This window comes from Ruditapes philippinarum, unplaced genomic scaffold, assembly GCF_026571515.1.
Source record: "Ruditapes philippinarum isolate M1 unplaced genomic scaffold, ASM2657151v2 ctg3166_1_1_1_1, whole genome shotgun sequence".
Classification (NCBI taxonomy): domain Eukaryota; kingdom Metazoa; phylum Mollusca; class Bivalvia; order Venerida; family Veneridae; genus Ruditapes; species Ruditapes philippinarum.
The window spans coordinates 80,362-96,293 of NW_026860098.1; the positions used below are offsets into that span (position 1 = coordinate 80,362).

A 15,932-nucleotide genomic window follows, 5' to 3' on the forward strand; every position below is an offset into this window, starting at 1 on the left:
TGTTACATCATTAATTACAACATACAGGATCTTTAATGTAATATATTTTCTCTTAAAAAATGCTGATTTGAATTAAATAGGTCATTTATAATAGGTCATTATTCTATTTGGCTCATACACAACTGCAGGATCTATATATCTGATAGATCCAGCTAATGCCGAGTCCAGTATAGATTAATGGCTATGTACTCATCAAATAGAATGTAGCATTGTAGTCAACAATGTGTAATATAGACAATACATTTTTATCAGTCCTCTGTTGTTGTCATTATGTACTTGGCTTTGACTTTTGTTCATGAAATATAAACTGTATAAGTAACTGTTCCTCAAACAAATTGACTTATTATGAGCTATAAGAATAGGCTAATGCTCTGTTGCTGTCAACATTTCACATTTAAATCTTAAACATTTTGACAAATAATGTATGTAGATTGTCTCATATTGTAAAGATATTGGAAATGAAGTACTATTTAGTTAGCTAATTTTTTTTATTGTTTCTTTTCCAGGCTGCTTTTAGTTCACGTGTAGATGTGGAGTTTCTTCAGACTGAAGTATGGGCCTATTGGCAAACATAAGAGATTACAGAGAAAGAGTTTTCCCAATTATCCTACGAGGCAGAAAGGAGTTTCATAACATTCCTCATACGTTAAATTGATGGCAGATGATGTTGTAAAACCAGAGTGTGACAACAAGGAGAGAAAAGGTGTGAATTTTATGTTTTGTACGTTTTTTGTAGTGAAATGAAAATTGTATGTGTGTGGTATGAACAGCAGATTGTAGAAGATCATGGTTCTAAGGTGTAGACAATAAGTATGGATCGACCTTTACTAAGCATTGATTGACATTAGTATAAGGTTTAATAGATCTGTTAAGGAGGGGATATGAGTGTCTATACAATGTACATTATTGATTTTGTTTTGCTCTCTAGGTTAAAGAATTTTTCTTTGTGTATGTATGCTGAATGTAAACAGTTCCAAGTAAAGTATCTTATTGAAATCACATTGTTTAAGCATTAAATGCTTACAGGTGAAGATAATTCACAGCTTTTATTTGTTTTTAGAGTTTTAACATTTGAGCTATTTACTGTTTATCATGCTTAAACAAGTTCACCAGTTACAATATTTGAACAATACACCGATAAACACTTTCAGAACTAGCAGACGACAGGCTATTCTTATCAGTGGTATTTCGAGTAAAGATAACGGGTTGCGTATCTCACTGTATAAATCGTATGTAAAATGGTCTGACATATGGTAGGTTTAACAGTTAATATAAATACTTTTGAGTCAAAAGATATGTTGAAGTTTATATATATTATTTTGTATTGTTTTAGCATAAGCGGTATTGATTTTACTCGAAGATAAGGGAATCAACTCGTATTTTTCACTCGATATACCTCGGTTATTTACATATATCATATTGAAAGTGTTTATGGGTGTATTAAATCTCTGTTTATCTATAAATTACTAGTTGATGGTTATTAAATGAGGTTTATGTTATGCTTACCAAATCATAATGATTTATGAAATCCTTTGCTCAAGACTTTTATATGTTAAGTGATAATAATTATAAACTATTAATAATTTTCTCTTTCTTTTTATAATCATTGCTTTGATAATTTCTATGATTGTGTCTAATAATAAAATATGAGATAAAAACAAGGGGGTGTTGTATTATAGTTAGTAAATGTGTTGTCATGTTTTGTTATGACAGAAGTTAAGACATAATAATGATTCCTTTCAGATTCAAGTTTTATCAAGTACATGTTTGTCTTGTTGAAATTTTCAACCTGTAATGAATAACCCAATGGTAACATAACATTAAATTTTGTGATTTAACTTTGCTCACAATCATAAACAATCTACTGAAACACCATTTTGTTGACAGAAGTACATTTCTTGTACATATCTGCTGATCTTCTAGTGGTTAATGGTTACCATGGAATTCAGAATTTTGGGAACTTCAAAGTAAATTCAGACTTAGTTATAACTTTGTGGTGTTGCTGTAACGAATGGTAAATAAGTACAACTAAAAATTTGTTTGTACCCAATTGCATTGTTTTATGCCCCGGTCATTAAAGGAGGTACATAAAGTGTACATGGGTAGGGTTAGTGAGTGTTGTCTATAAATTCTTCATCTGCAATTCCAAAATAAATAGTTACACAAGATCACTACAAGTAGATGATGTGTACATTGAGACCCAGAAGCTGAATGAAAAATCACAATAGGGGTTTGAACTTGGTGTATTTTGCTAAAAGTCTTGCATGCATTTGGAATAGAAAATGAAATGGTACTTAAGTAGATGATGTGATGTTAAAGTCAAGGGCATAGAAAATGATTAACTTTGGTGTTCTTGTCCTATAGTCTGAAGTGCTGTTAGAGTTTGATCACAATATTTTATCACCATAGAGATGATTTGTTGTGTGCAGGTCAGGTTGATGAAAGTGATTGACCTTACTATTTTGTAGTGTAAGTCACAAGTGCAGCTGAAGTGTTTGGTCTGTACTTAGCATGCATGACAAGATTATAAGAAAAACTGGTAAAAATGATAACCTTAAGAAAGATAATGTGTTTTGTGCAGGACACATGTCTACACCTTCAAGGTCAAGGTTGATGGCACATGGATTATCAAATGTCTTCCCACAGCCAGATGTGTCTCATGCAAAATTTTTACAGGAGTTATTGCGTTCACCTCAGTCAAGCAAAAAGTTTTGTGTAAGACTCGTGTCAGCTTTTTTAATGTCAAGGATGAACTTGAAGGTCAAAGTTCAAATTTTATTTTTCTCTGGCTTATTTTAAACAGATTGTCAAAACATTTCATCAGGGTCAAACAAATTATTGCATCACTGTCCAAAGATTTATCTGAAGGTAAAAATGTCATATTGCGGGTAAACTGTGTATTTTAAATGAACATGTTTTTTAGTGTAACTAAGTTTGTATGTAAAAAAGAAAAAAGTTTTTATCACACACCCGTGCCGATTTTGCGACTCCGTAAAAATGGTATTGCATGGCCGTGCATATATTTTGATGTGACATCATTATCATTATACAAACATGTGTAATGATGCGCTAAATGTTAGCATTATACTATAGGCCCGTCAATGAAAAATTACTATTTTTTCACTTTAATCTGTTAATTTTGGATATGTGATAAATAGAATATTAAATTTGTGCGAGTTCATTACTGAATTTATTGAACTTGTTGAATAAAATAATATTACAAGGCTCGCAAGAGTCAATCAAAATATAATTTTATTCAAATTGTGCAATAAATTTAGTATTGAATTTACACTCATTCAATATTTTCTATGTATGTACTCTATATATCAGGCCATATTGGCTAACATTGATAAATTTAAAGAAATAAAATATAAATCATTGTATTAAAGATATGCTAAGATTTATCATTTAAAATGTTCACTTCCAATTATTGCATGAAAACAGCTAAAGATAATTGGCCACTATAAAAAAAATCATACAACTGGTTATTTTGTATCAATGCAATGCCAAAAAACTATTTTTTTCCTAAAATTCTACTTGTTCATCAAACATGATGTACATGAGTCAAACTTGCTTGTAAATTCTTATTTTATACTTTATAAAGTCATTACACAGGCATAAAGAACTTTAATCAAGCTGTCCATGTCAAAAGTAGCTGTAAAGAGCAATTGGGAATATCAAAATTGTTTATGTCAAATAATCTGAACAATGATCTTCCGGTACTTGAGTTCTTATTCTAACATGACCAACATTTTTCCTTATTGAACATAGAAGGAATGAAAGTGTGTGTAAATATGCGATAAAATCACTGTTGATGATCTATTTTTGGACATGGGACATAACCATTAAAATTGTGACATTCCGAAATTGGAACGAAAACAAATAAGGCACAATTTAGCTTGATATCAGGTACAGCAGCATTTATTTGTTGTTGTGTTCGAATCAAAATAATATATCCCAAGCAGTGATGTTATCACTTGATTAAATCACCGTTTGTGGTTTGGATGTGCAGCATTATATCACTTGGGCTATGCTCTTGTGATATAATTCTTCGCATCCAAACTCTGAAACTGATTTTATTGTGTCGCCTTTTTCTGTCGCATTGAAAAAGGCGACATACAGGGGTTACTTTTGACGGCGGTGTCGGCTTCGTTGTTGGCGTCGTTGTCCCCTTAAGTTTGTCCAGAGCATAAGTCAGTCGTTATAAGTTGCATTGACTTCAAACTTGGTATGCATGCTTCTTATAATGACCCGAAGTGCAGTGCACAAGGACTGGTACTCTGCACTTCTTAATTTTTAGCTCACCTGTCACAAAGTGACAGGGTGAGCTTTTGTGATCGCTTTTTGTCCGGCCGTAAACTTTTGCTTCAAATGACATCTCCCCATAAACCACTAAGCCAATTTCATCTAAACTTCACAGGAATGTTCCTTTGGTGGTCACCTTTAAAAATTGTTCAAAGAATTTAATTCCATGCAGAACTGTGGTTGCCATGGCAACCGAAAGAAAAAACTTTAAATATCTTTTTTTAAAGAACCCAATGAGCTAGAGCTTAGATATTTGGCATGAAACATCTTCTAATGAGTGTCTACCAAGTTTGTTCAAATAAAAGCCCTGGGGTCAAAATTGGCCCCGCCCCAGGGGGGTCATTGATTTTCCCTATATGCATATAGTAAAAACTTAAAAAATCTTCTTTAAAGAACCCAAAGAGCTAGAGCTTAGATATTTGGCTTGAAAGATCTTCTAATGAGTGTCTACCTAGTTTGTTCAAATAAAAGCCCTGGGGTAAAAATTGGCCCCGCCCCAGGGGGTCATTGCAGATTTTCCCTATATGCATATAGTAAAAACTTAAAAAATCTTCTTTGAAAAAACCCAAATAGCTACAGTTTAGATATTTAGCATGAAACATCTTCTAATAAGTGTCTACAAAGTTTTTTCAAATAAAAGCCCTGGGGTCAAAACTGGCCCCGCCCCAGGGGTGTCATTGTTTTTAACTATATGTGTATAGTAAAAACTTAAAAAGTCTTCTTTTAAAAAAACCAATGAGCTAGAGCTTAGATGTTTAGCATGAAACATCTTCAAATAAAAGCCCTTGGGTTAAAATTTACTCTCTGCCGGGGGGGGGGGGGGGGGGGGGGGTGGGGCGGAAGAAGGTCATTGTTTTTCCTAATATGTGTATAGCAAAAACTTAACATCATGAAACATCTTCTAATGGGTGTCTTAATTCCAAGTGTGTTCAAATAAAAGCCCTTGGGTTTAAACTGGCCCTGCTTAGGGGGCCTATATACAGGTGAGCGACCTCAGGGCCATCATGGCCCTCTTGTTAAGTTATTGCCCTTTGTTAATTTTCATACTTTATTTTTGTCTGGGCCATTTCTCCTAATGTATAAAAGCTATGGACTTGAAACTTCATAGGATGATAGATCTCATTAAGAAGAAGTGCAGTGCACAAGAACCGGTGCTCTGCACTTCTTATTTTTTGAGTTATTGCCCTTTGTTAATTTTCATACTTTATTTTTGTCTGGGCCATTTCTCCTTAAGTATAAAAGCTATGGATTTGAAACTTCATAGGATGATAGATCTCATTGAGAAAAAGTGCAGTGCACAAGAACCGGTACTCTGCATTTCATATTTTTTGAGTTATTGCCCTTTGTTATTTTCATACTTTATTTTTGTCCAGGCCATTTCTCCTAAAATATAAAAGCTATGGACATGAAACTTCATAGGATGATAGATCTCATTAAGAAGAAGTGCAGTGCTCAAGAACTGCTGTTCTACATTTCTTATTTTTTGAATTATTGCCCTTTGTTAATTTTCATATTTCATTTTTGTCCTGGCCATTTCTCCTAAACTATATTGTTCACAAGGCGACACATCCGACTCGCGGAGTTCTAGTTTAGCTATAAAGTCACTGTTGGGCCGAAATATTATTTCTTAAGTAGATACAGCCATAAAAAAAAGAACAATTCTTGAAAATAAATAGATAATCATTTATTTTTATCTCAATGTATACACCGTCAAATATACTTAAAATTTATACTCATGTAAACTTGCAATATTAAACCAAAATAAGGACGGGTAAAAATATCACAGATTTATAAAAATAATAAAACAAATGAAGCATTTATTCATTAAGGAAGTTTACCACAATCTACAAGATAAAAGTTATATGATAAACTACAGTCACAATAGCATCATGTCAATATTGAACAATAGGAGATCAACACTCGATGTATGCTTACCATAAACATTACAGTCATATCAGGGGAAAAAGAAAGAGGAGTGTTATGTTCCTACCTCCAACACAAAGTTTTGTATGTAGAAAAATACATATAATACAGTATCTTCAACTTAAAATTCCCTCTAGATGATCATTTTAATAAAAGATCAACAAAACATTAACTGTTAATGGTATGATTTTTCATATTTAATACAATGAACATATTTTCATAAATCTTAAACGCCAAAGTTAAATTCACATATAAGTTACACTAGTTTCTATAAACAAATAAAGTATTCATTGTAATTTTTCATAAAGACAAAAAAAAAAATCTGAAACATTATTGGGAATAAATCAAGAACATCATCAACTGATAACTGGTAAAATTTCTCTTTTTCCAAAATACTTTATAACAATGAAAGTAAAAATGTTTTGACAATAATTTCCAGATTTTACACTTAATGAGTTTATTAAAATCAATACTTCCTTGAAACAAGTGCAGTTAAAATGTCTTAAGGTGATTATTATGCTGAAGATTCTACTGCTTGCATAGGTGGCAGTTTAGTTGAGGAACCAGGACGAGAACCTGTTTCCATTTCCATTCTTAACTTTCTGATTTCAAATTTCTGCATGTCTATAATTTTGTTTTTCTCTTCTAATTCATTTTCAACCAAGGCATTTGGTGCTTTCAGCATTACAGCATAGATGTCTCCATCTTCCCCACCTGTTCTCTTTGAATATTGTTTAACTGTAGCCTCTAGGTCATGAATCATTGTTCTTGCTATCTTCAATTCTTTACGCAAATCATTGATTTCTTTGATAAGGGAAACATTTTCCTGAAAAAGTTGATGATTCAATATATGTTTCAAGTGTTTAATGAAAGGTTTGACTTGAAATAAAAGCTTAAAGTACAAATGTAATGTGTGTAATTGTTTTGAATTAAATTTCAGTCTTAAAACTATCAATAATACATGAGCATTGAATTTTTGCATACCATGGCTAATTTATTAACTATAATGATAAAATTTAGTGTTAGAATATCTCATATTTAGCACAAACTGTCTCGTGCATAAAATTACAAGCCCATGCAGACAATGAGACATTTTACCTGCATAATCCTAACATTGTCAGCTCTGTGTATTTCTGAATCCTTAGCCAGTTTTTTACGAAGAGAGGCGACAGATCTTTCAAGATGTTCTCTCTGACGGCTGTATTCCTTCTGAATGTCAGCATCAACACTAGCAGACTCAGTCTGTTTGTAAATTGAATGTCAATATGTTGGTTTTTATAGTAAAGAAAAGTTAGTTATGTAAACAATTCAAAATGATGAAAGTTATAAGTTCCATTCAGTTCTTATTCAGTGCACAAGATTATAATAGAAATATATGTGAAACATTACAATTCTTGAGCAACTTCATGAAATTAAATCAATATTTAACATATGATTCAGCATTAAATGTAGTCAATAGACCAACAATTAAACTAAAAGTACTTATTCAGTAGTAATTACTGTTTAATTCATTCATATAACATATAATGTTACAGTTCGGATCAGAATATCCATCCCGAGGGTACCAGCCCATTGGGCGGTAAGAAGACTTGGTGAAAATACAGCATTACCATCATTATTTGTAAAAAAGCCTGAAATGAAACTGATAAAGTAGTGCAGGACTTCAAGAAAATGTAATGAAAATAAGTTAAGGTGACTTACAATATCTTCTTGTACATGTTTCTGGTAAAGGGCCTTGATACTTTCTTTCAACATCTTAGGGTCCTGTATGTAACCTACACAGTTATGAAGATCAGTCTTGAATCTCTTCACAACTGCTTCCTTGTCTCTAACCTGAAATATACACCATTCTTTAGAAAGTGAAATCTACACAACTGAATCTCATGTACTACTGATTATACATCTGAACATAATTTTATCAAAGTAACATAATCATATTCAAACAACTTTGTAAAAAATTGAATGAATCATGCTGTATTTGAAAATTTCTTTCATGCTTATCAATGTATTCAAATGAGCAGTTTTTCCAATATTCTTTCATTGAAATTATACAAAACACATCTATGATTATGATATCTTTACATGTTTGTATTTAAAACTGTTATATACTGTATATTTGAAACTTAAACATTTTTTTAGCTCTGTGAAATTTCAAAAATATGAATTCAAGTTATTTTTTATAATGACTGACAACAATAGCAGTTGAAGAGAGTTTAAAAAAGAGGTTTCATGATAAGATAAATCACTGTACTCACCCTCTGTCTCTCTTGGTGCATCTCTTTATCTGTGGCCTTGAGTTTCTGTCTGAGCTCAGTAATGTTAAGTTCAAGTGCAGTGTTGAGCTTATCAATCACCAAACTTCCACTTTCCATTTTTTTTTTTTTGGTTTTTTTAAAAAAAAAAAAAACATTTCAAAATTGGGATTTTTTAAAAAAAAATTTGCTTTTTTTAAAAAATTTTGGGTTTGGGGAAAAAAATTAAAAAAATCAAAATTTAATTTTTCAAAAAACCTTTTGGTTTTTTTCCCTTTAAAATCAACTAAAAATTTTTTGTTTTTAAATTTTAATTTTTTAAGAATTTTTTTTTTGAAAAAATTTTTTTAAAATAAACTTTTCAAAATTTTAAAACATTTTTTCCATATTAAAATTTGTTTCAAAAGGTATGGAAATATGCAAAATTTTTTTTTTACTTTTGGATCTTTTTTCAGTTTTGATGTCAGTCTCCTTGGTTCAATTGTTTTTTAATTTCTTTTCTTGTAATCCAGTAAAAACTTAAATTTCCCAATTCTTGATTCTTCTTTTAAAGCATAGATACGTTTTCCCCTATAACAAAAAAATAAAATGACTTTTGGGGAGTATATTTAAAATTTAACCCCCAAAAATGTTCTAAAAAAAGAGGACAAAATTTTCAATAAAGGGGCATTTATTTACTACAGTGTTGAAAACCATTCCATTAAAAATCAACAAAATTTTGGCAATTTTATTTTTTATTAAATTTTAATATTAAAGGGTTGAAGAGAAAAAAAAATTTTTTTAAAGGGCATTTCTGGGTGAAAAGGCGTTTTTTTTCAGCATTTTATCTTTAAAAAACACCTTGCCCGGGTTAAAAAACCAAAAATACATATTTATTTGGGGTGCTCCAAAACTTTTAGTCTACAATTGGAATAGTGGGTTGAATAAAATTTAAGGAAAAAAATTGAAATATAAAATTCTTATAAACCCAAAGACTTTTTTAGAAACCTAGAATATAAGTATTTTATTGTAGCTCCCTTATCTTGATGGTATCATCTCTCTCCTGGATCTCTTTCTTCAAACCAAGAATATCCTTCTCCAGATTTCTGATAATGTTCTCAAGTTTGGCCTTATCTGCCTGATATTTCTTGATCTCTTCTTTATGATCATCAATCTCCTTTTGTAGACTGGTGAACTAAATTACAGAAAGATAAACAAAAACTTAATGGTGAATTTCAATTTTAAAATTATGGTGAAAACTAATAAAACATAGAAAAACCGAAAGCAAATCTAGAAATAATAAATATGAAATAGTGTTCTACTTGTATATGAATAAAGGAGATACTAATTGCTCAAATCAGCCAAATGTATTAACAGTAAAATGAAATTCTGATGGACTGTAATTATATGCATGCATTTTGATGAGAAGTTTTTTTATGATACAGTTTTTGTATGATAATTTTCTGTATACATTTATGCAAAGAATATACTGAAACTCTTTTACCTTTTTCTTCATGATACCAGTTTCTCCCTTAAGTCTCATGTTAGCTTCCTTCTCATCTCTCAGCCTCCTCTCATACTTGTTTTTGATATCCAGTATCTCACGGTCAGCATCTTCTTCAATCTGTTTCTTTGTCTCCTCGTACTCACGAGTCTGCTGGCGAGTCTCATCATTTGACTGCAAACATATAACATAAATTGATGATATGTATGAACAGCCATCTAAATGCAGTGTGAAGTTACAAACTTCATCTTCATGATAAAAGACAAGATTTAAACTTAAGTTTATTTTTCAAATCAATAAGATTTAAAAACAAAAATTCATTTTGAACAAAAGAAAAAGCAATTCTATACAAAAAATAATTTACCTTAAATATAGACATTCAAACACAAAATTTTAAACAAAAAAATATTTTTCACTTTCATTTTTTTTTACATTACATTATTTCTAGCTAAAAGCACATGAAAATAGTTCTTTTCATTAGAAAAATTAAAATCAAATCAAGAACCTTCAGGTTTAGGATTCAGCTCTTACCTGCTCAAGTTTTGTGGTCATCTCCTGTATTTTAGTCTCGTAGTATTCAGTGAGCTCCTCAAGGGCTCTCTGTTTACTCTCCTCCATTTCCACCAACTGTCTGTCGTAATCTTCCTGCATCTTCATCATCTTCGCCTGCTGTTCCTGGAATTTCTCATACTCCAACATTAACTTCTGGTTGTTGGCAGACTCTGAAATTAGTAATTATAATTTAACCCAATAAAATTAAGTAATTTTTTAAAAGTTGCTTCAAGGGCTTTAAAAAACTAAACCTGATGAAATGAACTTTTACTTAAAAGGGAAAAAATTTAAAAACCAGTTCCCCCTGTACAGTATATTAAAAAACCCCAACGGGTTTTTTTAAACAAAAACTTTTAAAACCCATAAAAAAAGGGTTTTACCAAAAAATCATTTTTTTGCTATGTTTCTCCATAAGTTCAGCCATTTCTTCTTCATGTTTAGCTTCCTCTTTATCTTTGTCTGTTTTCAGCACCTGATTCTTTGTCTTCAACGACTCCATCTCCTGAATGAACTTCTCTGTCAACTCTTTAATCTTCTCATTATAATTCATATCCTTCAGTCTTAGCTGGTACCCATTCTCCATCTTTAGTTCATCTACACGTGTTTTAAGTTCAGCCATCATGGAATTCTTCTCTTCTAGATCACTCTTGGTGATCAGAATTTCTTCTGCCCAGCCTACTTCTTTGTCACGTTTAACACCACGACCTTCCTTGTCTTGAATCTTCCAAAGAATTATTGAAGAATCCTCGGATACTGTGACAAGGAACTGGTCATCATATGTGATTTTCATCTAAAATTCCATAAACATAATGAAAATAGCATAATAAAATCAAAATAAAATCACAAAACATTTTTACAAAAAAAACAGGTATATATATATATATATAAAAATTTTTAGACTGACAGAAAAATATTTGAACCAATCATCCTTTTTAGTCTGCACATGTGTAATCACGTGAATGGCTATTTCTAAAAAAAGGTTTTTGAGTTGGGTCTGTGTATATACCTTTGAAATAGTGCTTCCATGACCTTGCAGCTCCTGCCACTCACCAGGAATGGTCAGTGGAAACTTCAAAGACCACAGGGTTCCTCTGGAAGTGCCTGCAAACAACATACGACCAGAACGAGACAATGCAACATTGGTTAGTGTAGCTTCCCCAGCATCTACCTCTCTTAAAATCTGGAATAAGAAAAATCAGAGGATTCATTAACCATTTTCTATTTATAAAAACAAGTGCAATCTATTTTAATGAAATCTTTTATAAACCATCATGATTTTATGGCCAATGAGCAAGAGCTCAAAATAATTATCAATAAACTTCTGTATGTTTCATTGATACTGTAAATGCACTGCATGTATATGTTTATACAAGTTCTTCATTTAACAAAATAAAAATTTCACTTTCAATATGTTTATTAATACTTAGATATACTTACTGCCGAATCTGAGATTTCTTTCAAGGTCTTATCTGACCCGACAGCAAAGGTAGTTTTCCCATCTGAAGTCACAGCTACGCCAGTATAATGACAGGATTTGAGGACGGATTCTCCCACTCTCTTACCAGTAAATGTTTCCCACTCATAGACAGCACCATCTAGACCACAGGACACAATCTTGCTATCATCAGAACTCCAGACAATTGATCTGACCTTACCATTATGGCCTTTCAGATTAGCAACATTGTCAAATGTGATGGTTGAATAGATTTGAATCACATTACCGTGAACAGCGGCAAACAAGTTACCACCATTACTGAAGGCACACTGAAATTATAGAAATTATTCATATCATTAATATGTCACCTTCTTTTTCAAAAGCTTAACTACAGTGAGTATATACTTTAATACAATTTAACTTAACAGGTCAAGTTATATTTGAATTCTTTTGCATTTCCACAAGATATAATTATACAGTAAGAACATTATGATTTTTATGAGTAATTAGCATACAATTATCTTGTCAAGTACAATGTAGGATTTGTTTTCTTAATTCTATACAAAAGAGACTGAGAATTATTATTTCTTAGAAGGCAAAAGAAAAATTAAAGGTTATAGAATCACAGATTTACACAATAAGAGCTAGTTCTTAAAGTAACGTAACTTACCTCTCTACATCCTCTGATAGTGAACTCTTTGAATGTTCTAATGTCATCAATGAGGAGGTTCATAAGTCTGAGTTTATCACTGAATCCCACCAGGATATACAGACCAGAGGGATGTAGGGCAATACTGTAAGCCTCCTCTGCAAACTCTCTGTACAATTCCAGATTACTGAAATAATAGAGTATAAATTTTTAAAACAAAATCAATTTTTCCGTATTAATTAAACCTTAAAAAATAAAGACAGGATTTAAAAAAACAAAACCCTAAAAATAACATGAATACCCTAAAACATTTAAAATACTAAAAGGATTTAATTAACAAATTAATTTAGATATTTTCAAGTTAAACAAATTTATTTTTAAAACGGTAATTATTTCTTTAAAACTGTATTTTTTATTAAAATTAGGGGGGAACTTCCCGTTTTTATAATTCCCGATTCTGACAATTACCTGGGAAAATGTCAATAGGGCTTTCCTTGGGACACAATAAGACCCAAAAACTGATTTTAATGGAAGGGCCCGACAAACACCCAAATGAGCCTGATCTCCCTGCAAGTGATGAAACAATTTTTTTTATTTACATGACATATTACTGAATATTTCAGTTTATAGTCTAATGTTTTTAAACTTTGCAATATCTCTTTAAAACTAATGTTGAAGAGTCTCAGAAGAGATCAAATACAAATCATTAAACTATTCTAAAATATCAATGGGAATGCAAACCTTTCCCATGTCAGCCTAGAAAATTAAAAAGTGTATAGTGGGTGAGATCTTCCAAACCAGGTCTTTCTGATGGGGCTACAGTCAAACTTGTTTTTATTGCTGCTGTGACTTTGAAGGATCAGCACTATTTGAATCTTGAGGAATCTAAAATAAAATATTAATAATCAACATTAAAGTTTAAAATTAGGTGTTGAAACATGGAAGCATTTTCAACTATATTATCTACAATTATGTAAGTACTAAATAACATATTTCAACATAAACTGTAATGGTAAAGTTACCTTGATTTCTCTAGCCTTCTTAAAGAAATCTTTGTCATCAGTTTTCTCGAACAAGTGAACAGTTCCTGGTCCACAGGCACATGCAAATCCCTTTGAATAGGAGACAATAGCAGTTATCTGGGGTGGTCCTGTAGCTATATCCTCTTCTCCAGGTTTCCTAAAATTGTAATGTTTTGTTTACAGATCTCTATAAAATAAAACATATGTCCACTATTTTGCAACAGTAAACAACAGAAATATGATTCAATCTAAATTCAAAGGCCACAAATCTTCATTGTTCAACTATTTTGTTTGTAACTACTCAAAACTTTTAGCAATTTTACTTATTATACAAAATATTAAGACAGTGTCATTAGTTAAAGACTTACTTTTCTTGAGCAGCAATGTTGAATTCATGCTTCATTTCACCAGCCTCAAACAACATCAAGCGTCCAGTGTCTGTACCAACAATGACTCTCTCTTCAGATACCCAGGCATGACAAAGATAATTTTGTGGCTCTACTTTCTGAATATTAAAAGTTTTCAAATTTCCTTCACTGTAACGGAAGTTCTTGAAAATACCATTGCCAACCACACATAGCTGTGTATTGTCTTGTGGATTGAAGCTTACCTGAAATTTAAGTATATATATTATTAAGTATGTAATAACTGCAACTTACAGAGCAAATTGATAACATTTATCATTGTTATATGTATTAAAGTAGGTTATGGGAATATATATGATAACTTTAAGAAGCTCATGATATAAAAAATGTCATTACTTATAATTTAAATACAAAATTTATTGACTGGATAAAAAAATGCAAGTTTGTATTTATAAGCTTTATACCTGATAAATTGGAGGGTTTGTCTGAGGATTTGAGGTCTTTGTGACAGCCATGACTTTTGATTTCTCCCATGTCCAGTACAGGAGAGTGTAATCTGGTTTTCCTCCTTGTGCAACAAGATACTTAGAATCTGGACTGAAGGCTAGACTGACATACTCATTTGAAGCCACATCAGGAGAGCTAAGTACTTTCCTCTTTCTAAGACTATGCAAGTCATAGATGGTAATAGTTGGTTTTTCAAGCTTTTCAGCAATAGCTACATATCTTCTGTTTGGACTGACAGCTAATGCTGTCATTCCTTCACTTTTATCAGTACCTTGTATAAATTTCTGCACCTTCTGGTCGATGTTATACAAGATGCAGTTTGCCCCCGAAGGGTAAACAATTGTTTGTTCATCATGGTAGCAGATGTTACCACACACACCTGACTTTAGGCCAAAAATATGCCTGGCCTGGGCTATTGCTATAGACATGTTTCTTTTTTAAGTTGAGTCCACTGAAAACAGAAAATAAATAATACTTGAATCTATCTTTCTTGCTGGGAGTAAAATTCTGATATCTTGGATAATATTAATTAAACATTATACAAGAGCAAGTTCAACATAAGTGAAAGCAAGAAGAATATTTTGAATGTGTGGTGAAGCAACTAAAATATAAAGGTTATCATTTAAAGCGAAAAATATTAATTTAGATTAAAACAGCATTTATGTAAAGACTTCATATACAACTTGTACAACTTCATATAAAATCTAAAGCCACCGACAGCCTTTAAACATGTTTCTTGTAGTTGGAAGTGTTATGTACATTGCCATTTCTTCAGTTTATAAGATAAATCATAAACATAACAAAGTTTGATAAATGAGAGAACAACATTTAACTGCTAAATAGAAATGTTGTCAAATAAAAACTTTTTTACATAAACACTGTGTTCAGCTCAGCATGTTTGTTGCAATTAGAACCTAAATCAATCATTTGCTGACTTTCATAAAAAGTTTACATATTTGACAAGTTTAATCATGTTTCCATCAATAATCTAAATTTAATTGGTTGCTACCATAACATTGCACAATATATAGTGTAGCCGACAAGTTAACATTTTTCAGTCAGGTACATACTTGGTCTTAGATTATATTTTAATCATACTACATTAATCAATTAACTTCAATATTCATTAAGATACTCATTTCTTATGATAACATGAAAAAAATTCCCCTGAAAGTTTAAATTAAACAGGTTTTATTCAAAGTATATTTTATGCTGATTATTCCCACCTACCTGTCTAATTACATTAAATATATCTGCATTTAATTACACTGTGAAGAAAACTGATTTAAATAAGCAATAAAACACAAAAAACCTACGGGTAAAATTTATTTCATGTCCACCATTTGTAATCAACGTCACCCTTGGCAACGATTACCAATACAAAGTTTCCGCTTCCTGTCTAGCTAATCATTATCATTCTGACGCTCGTAGTTCATTTT

The 15,932-nt window shown here is 31.4% G+C and overlaps 1 protein-coding gene across 1 annotated transcript; it reads right to left on the bottom strand.

Moving 5' to 3' along the window:
• Positions 1-5,974: 5,974 nt before the first annotated feature.
• LOC132758883 (cilia- and flagella-associated protein 57-like) lies at positions 5,975-15,925 on the bottom strand. Its single transcript, XM_060750591.1, has 17 exons — positions 15,810-15,925; positions 14,451-14,944; positions 13,990-14,231; positions 13,622-13,778; positions 13,441-13,484; positions 12,621-12,786; positions 11,953-12,279; positions 11,522-11,695; positions 10,896-11,305; positions 10,781-10,785; positions 10,495-10,685; positions 9,964-10,137; positions 9,494-9,654; positions 8,484-8,592; positions 7,930-8,061; positions 7,327-7,470; positions 5,975-7,054 (listed from the first exon to the last, which is right to left on the bottom strand). The coding sequence occupies exons 2-17, from the start codon at positions 14,919-14,921 to the stop codon at positions 6,743-6,745; spliced, it is 3,219 nt and encodes a 1,072-aa protein (XP_060606574.1). The 5' UTR covers positions 14,922-14,944; positions 15,810-15,925; the 3' UTR covers positions 5,975-6,742.
• Between the last annotated feature and the right edge of the window lie 7 nt (positions 15,926-15,932).

What these genes read in the sequence shown, in the direction of transcription:
- LOC132758883 (XM_060750591.1), bottom strand. Translation starts at nt 14,921, where the DNA reads ATGTCTATAGCAATAGCCCAGGCCAGGCATATTTTTGGCCTAAAGTCA. An exon ending in ATGGAAGCACTATTTCAAAG is followed by an intron (nt 11,306 to 11,521) that starts GTATATACACAG and finishes ATGGAATTTTAG; the next exon opens with ATGAAAATCACATATGATGA. An exon ending in ACAATGTTAGGATTATGCAG is followed by an intron (nt 7,055 to 7,326) that starts GTAAAATGTCTC and finishes CAACTTTTTCAG; the next exon opens with GAAAATGTTTCCCTTATCAA.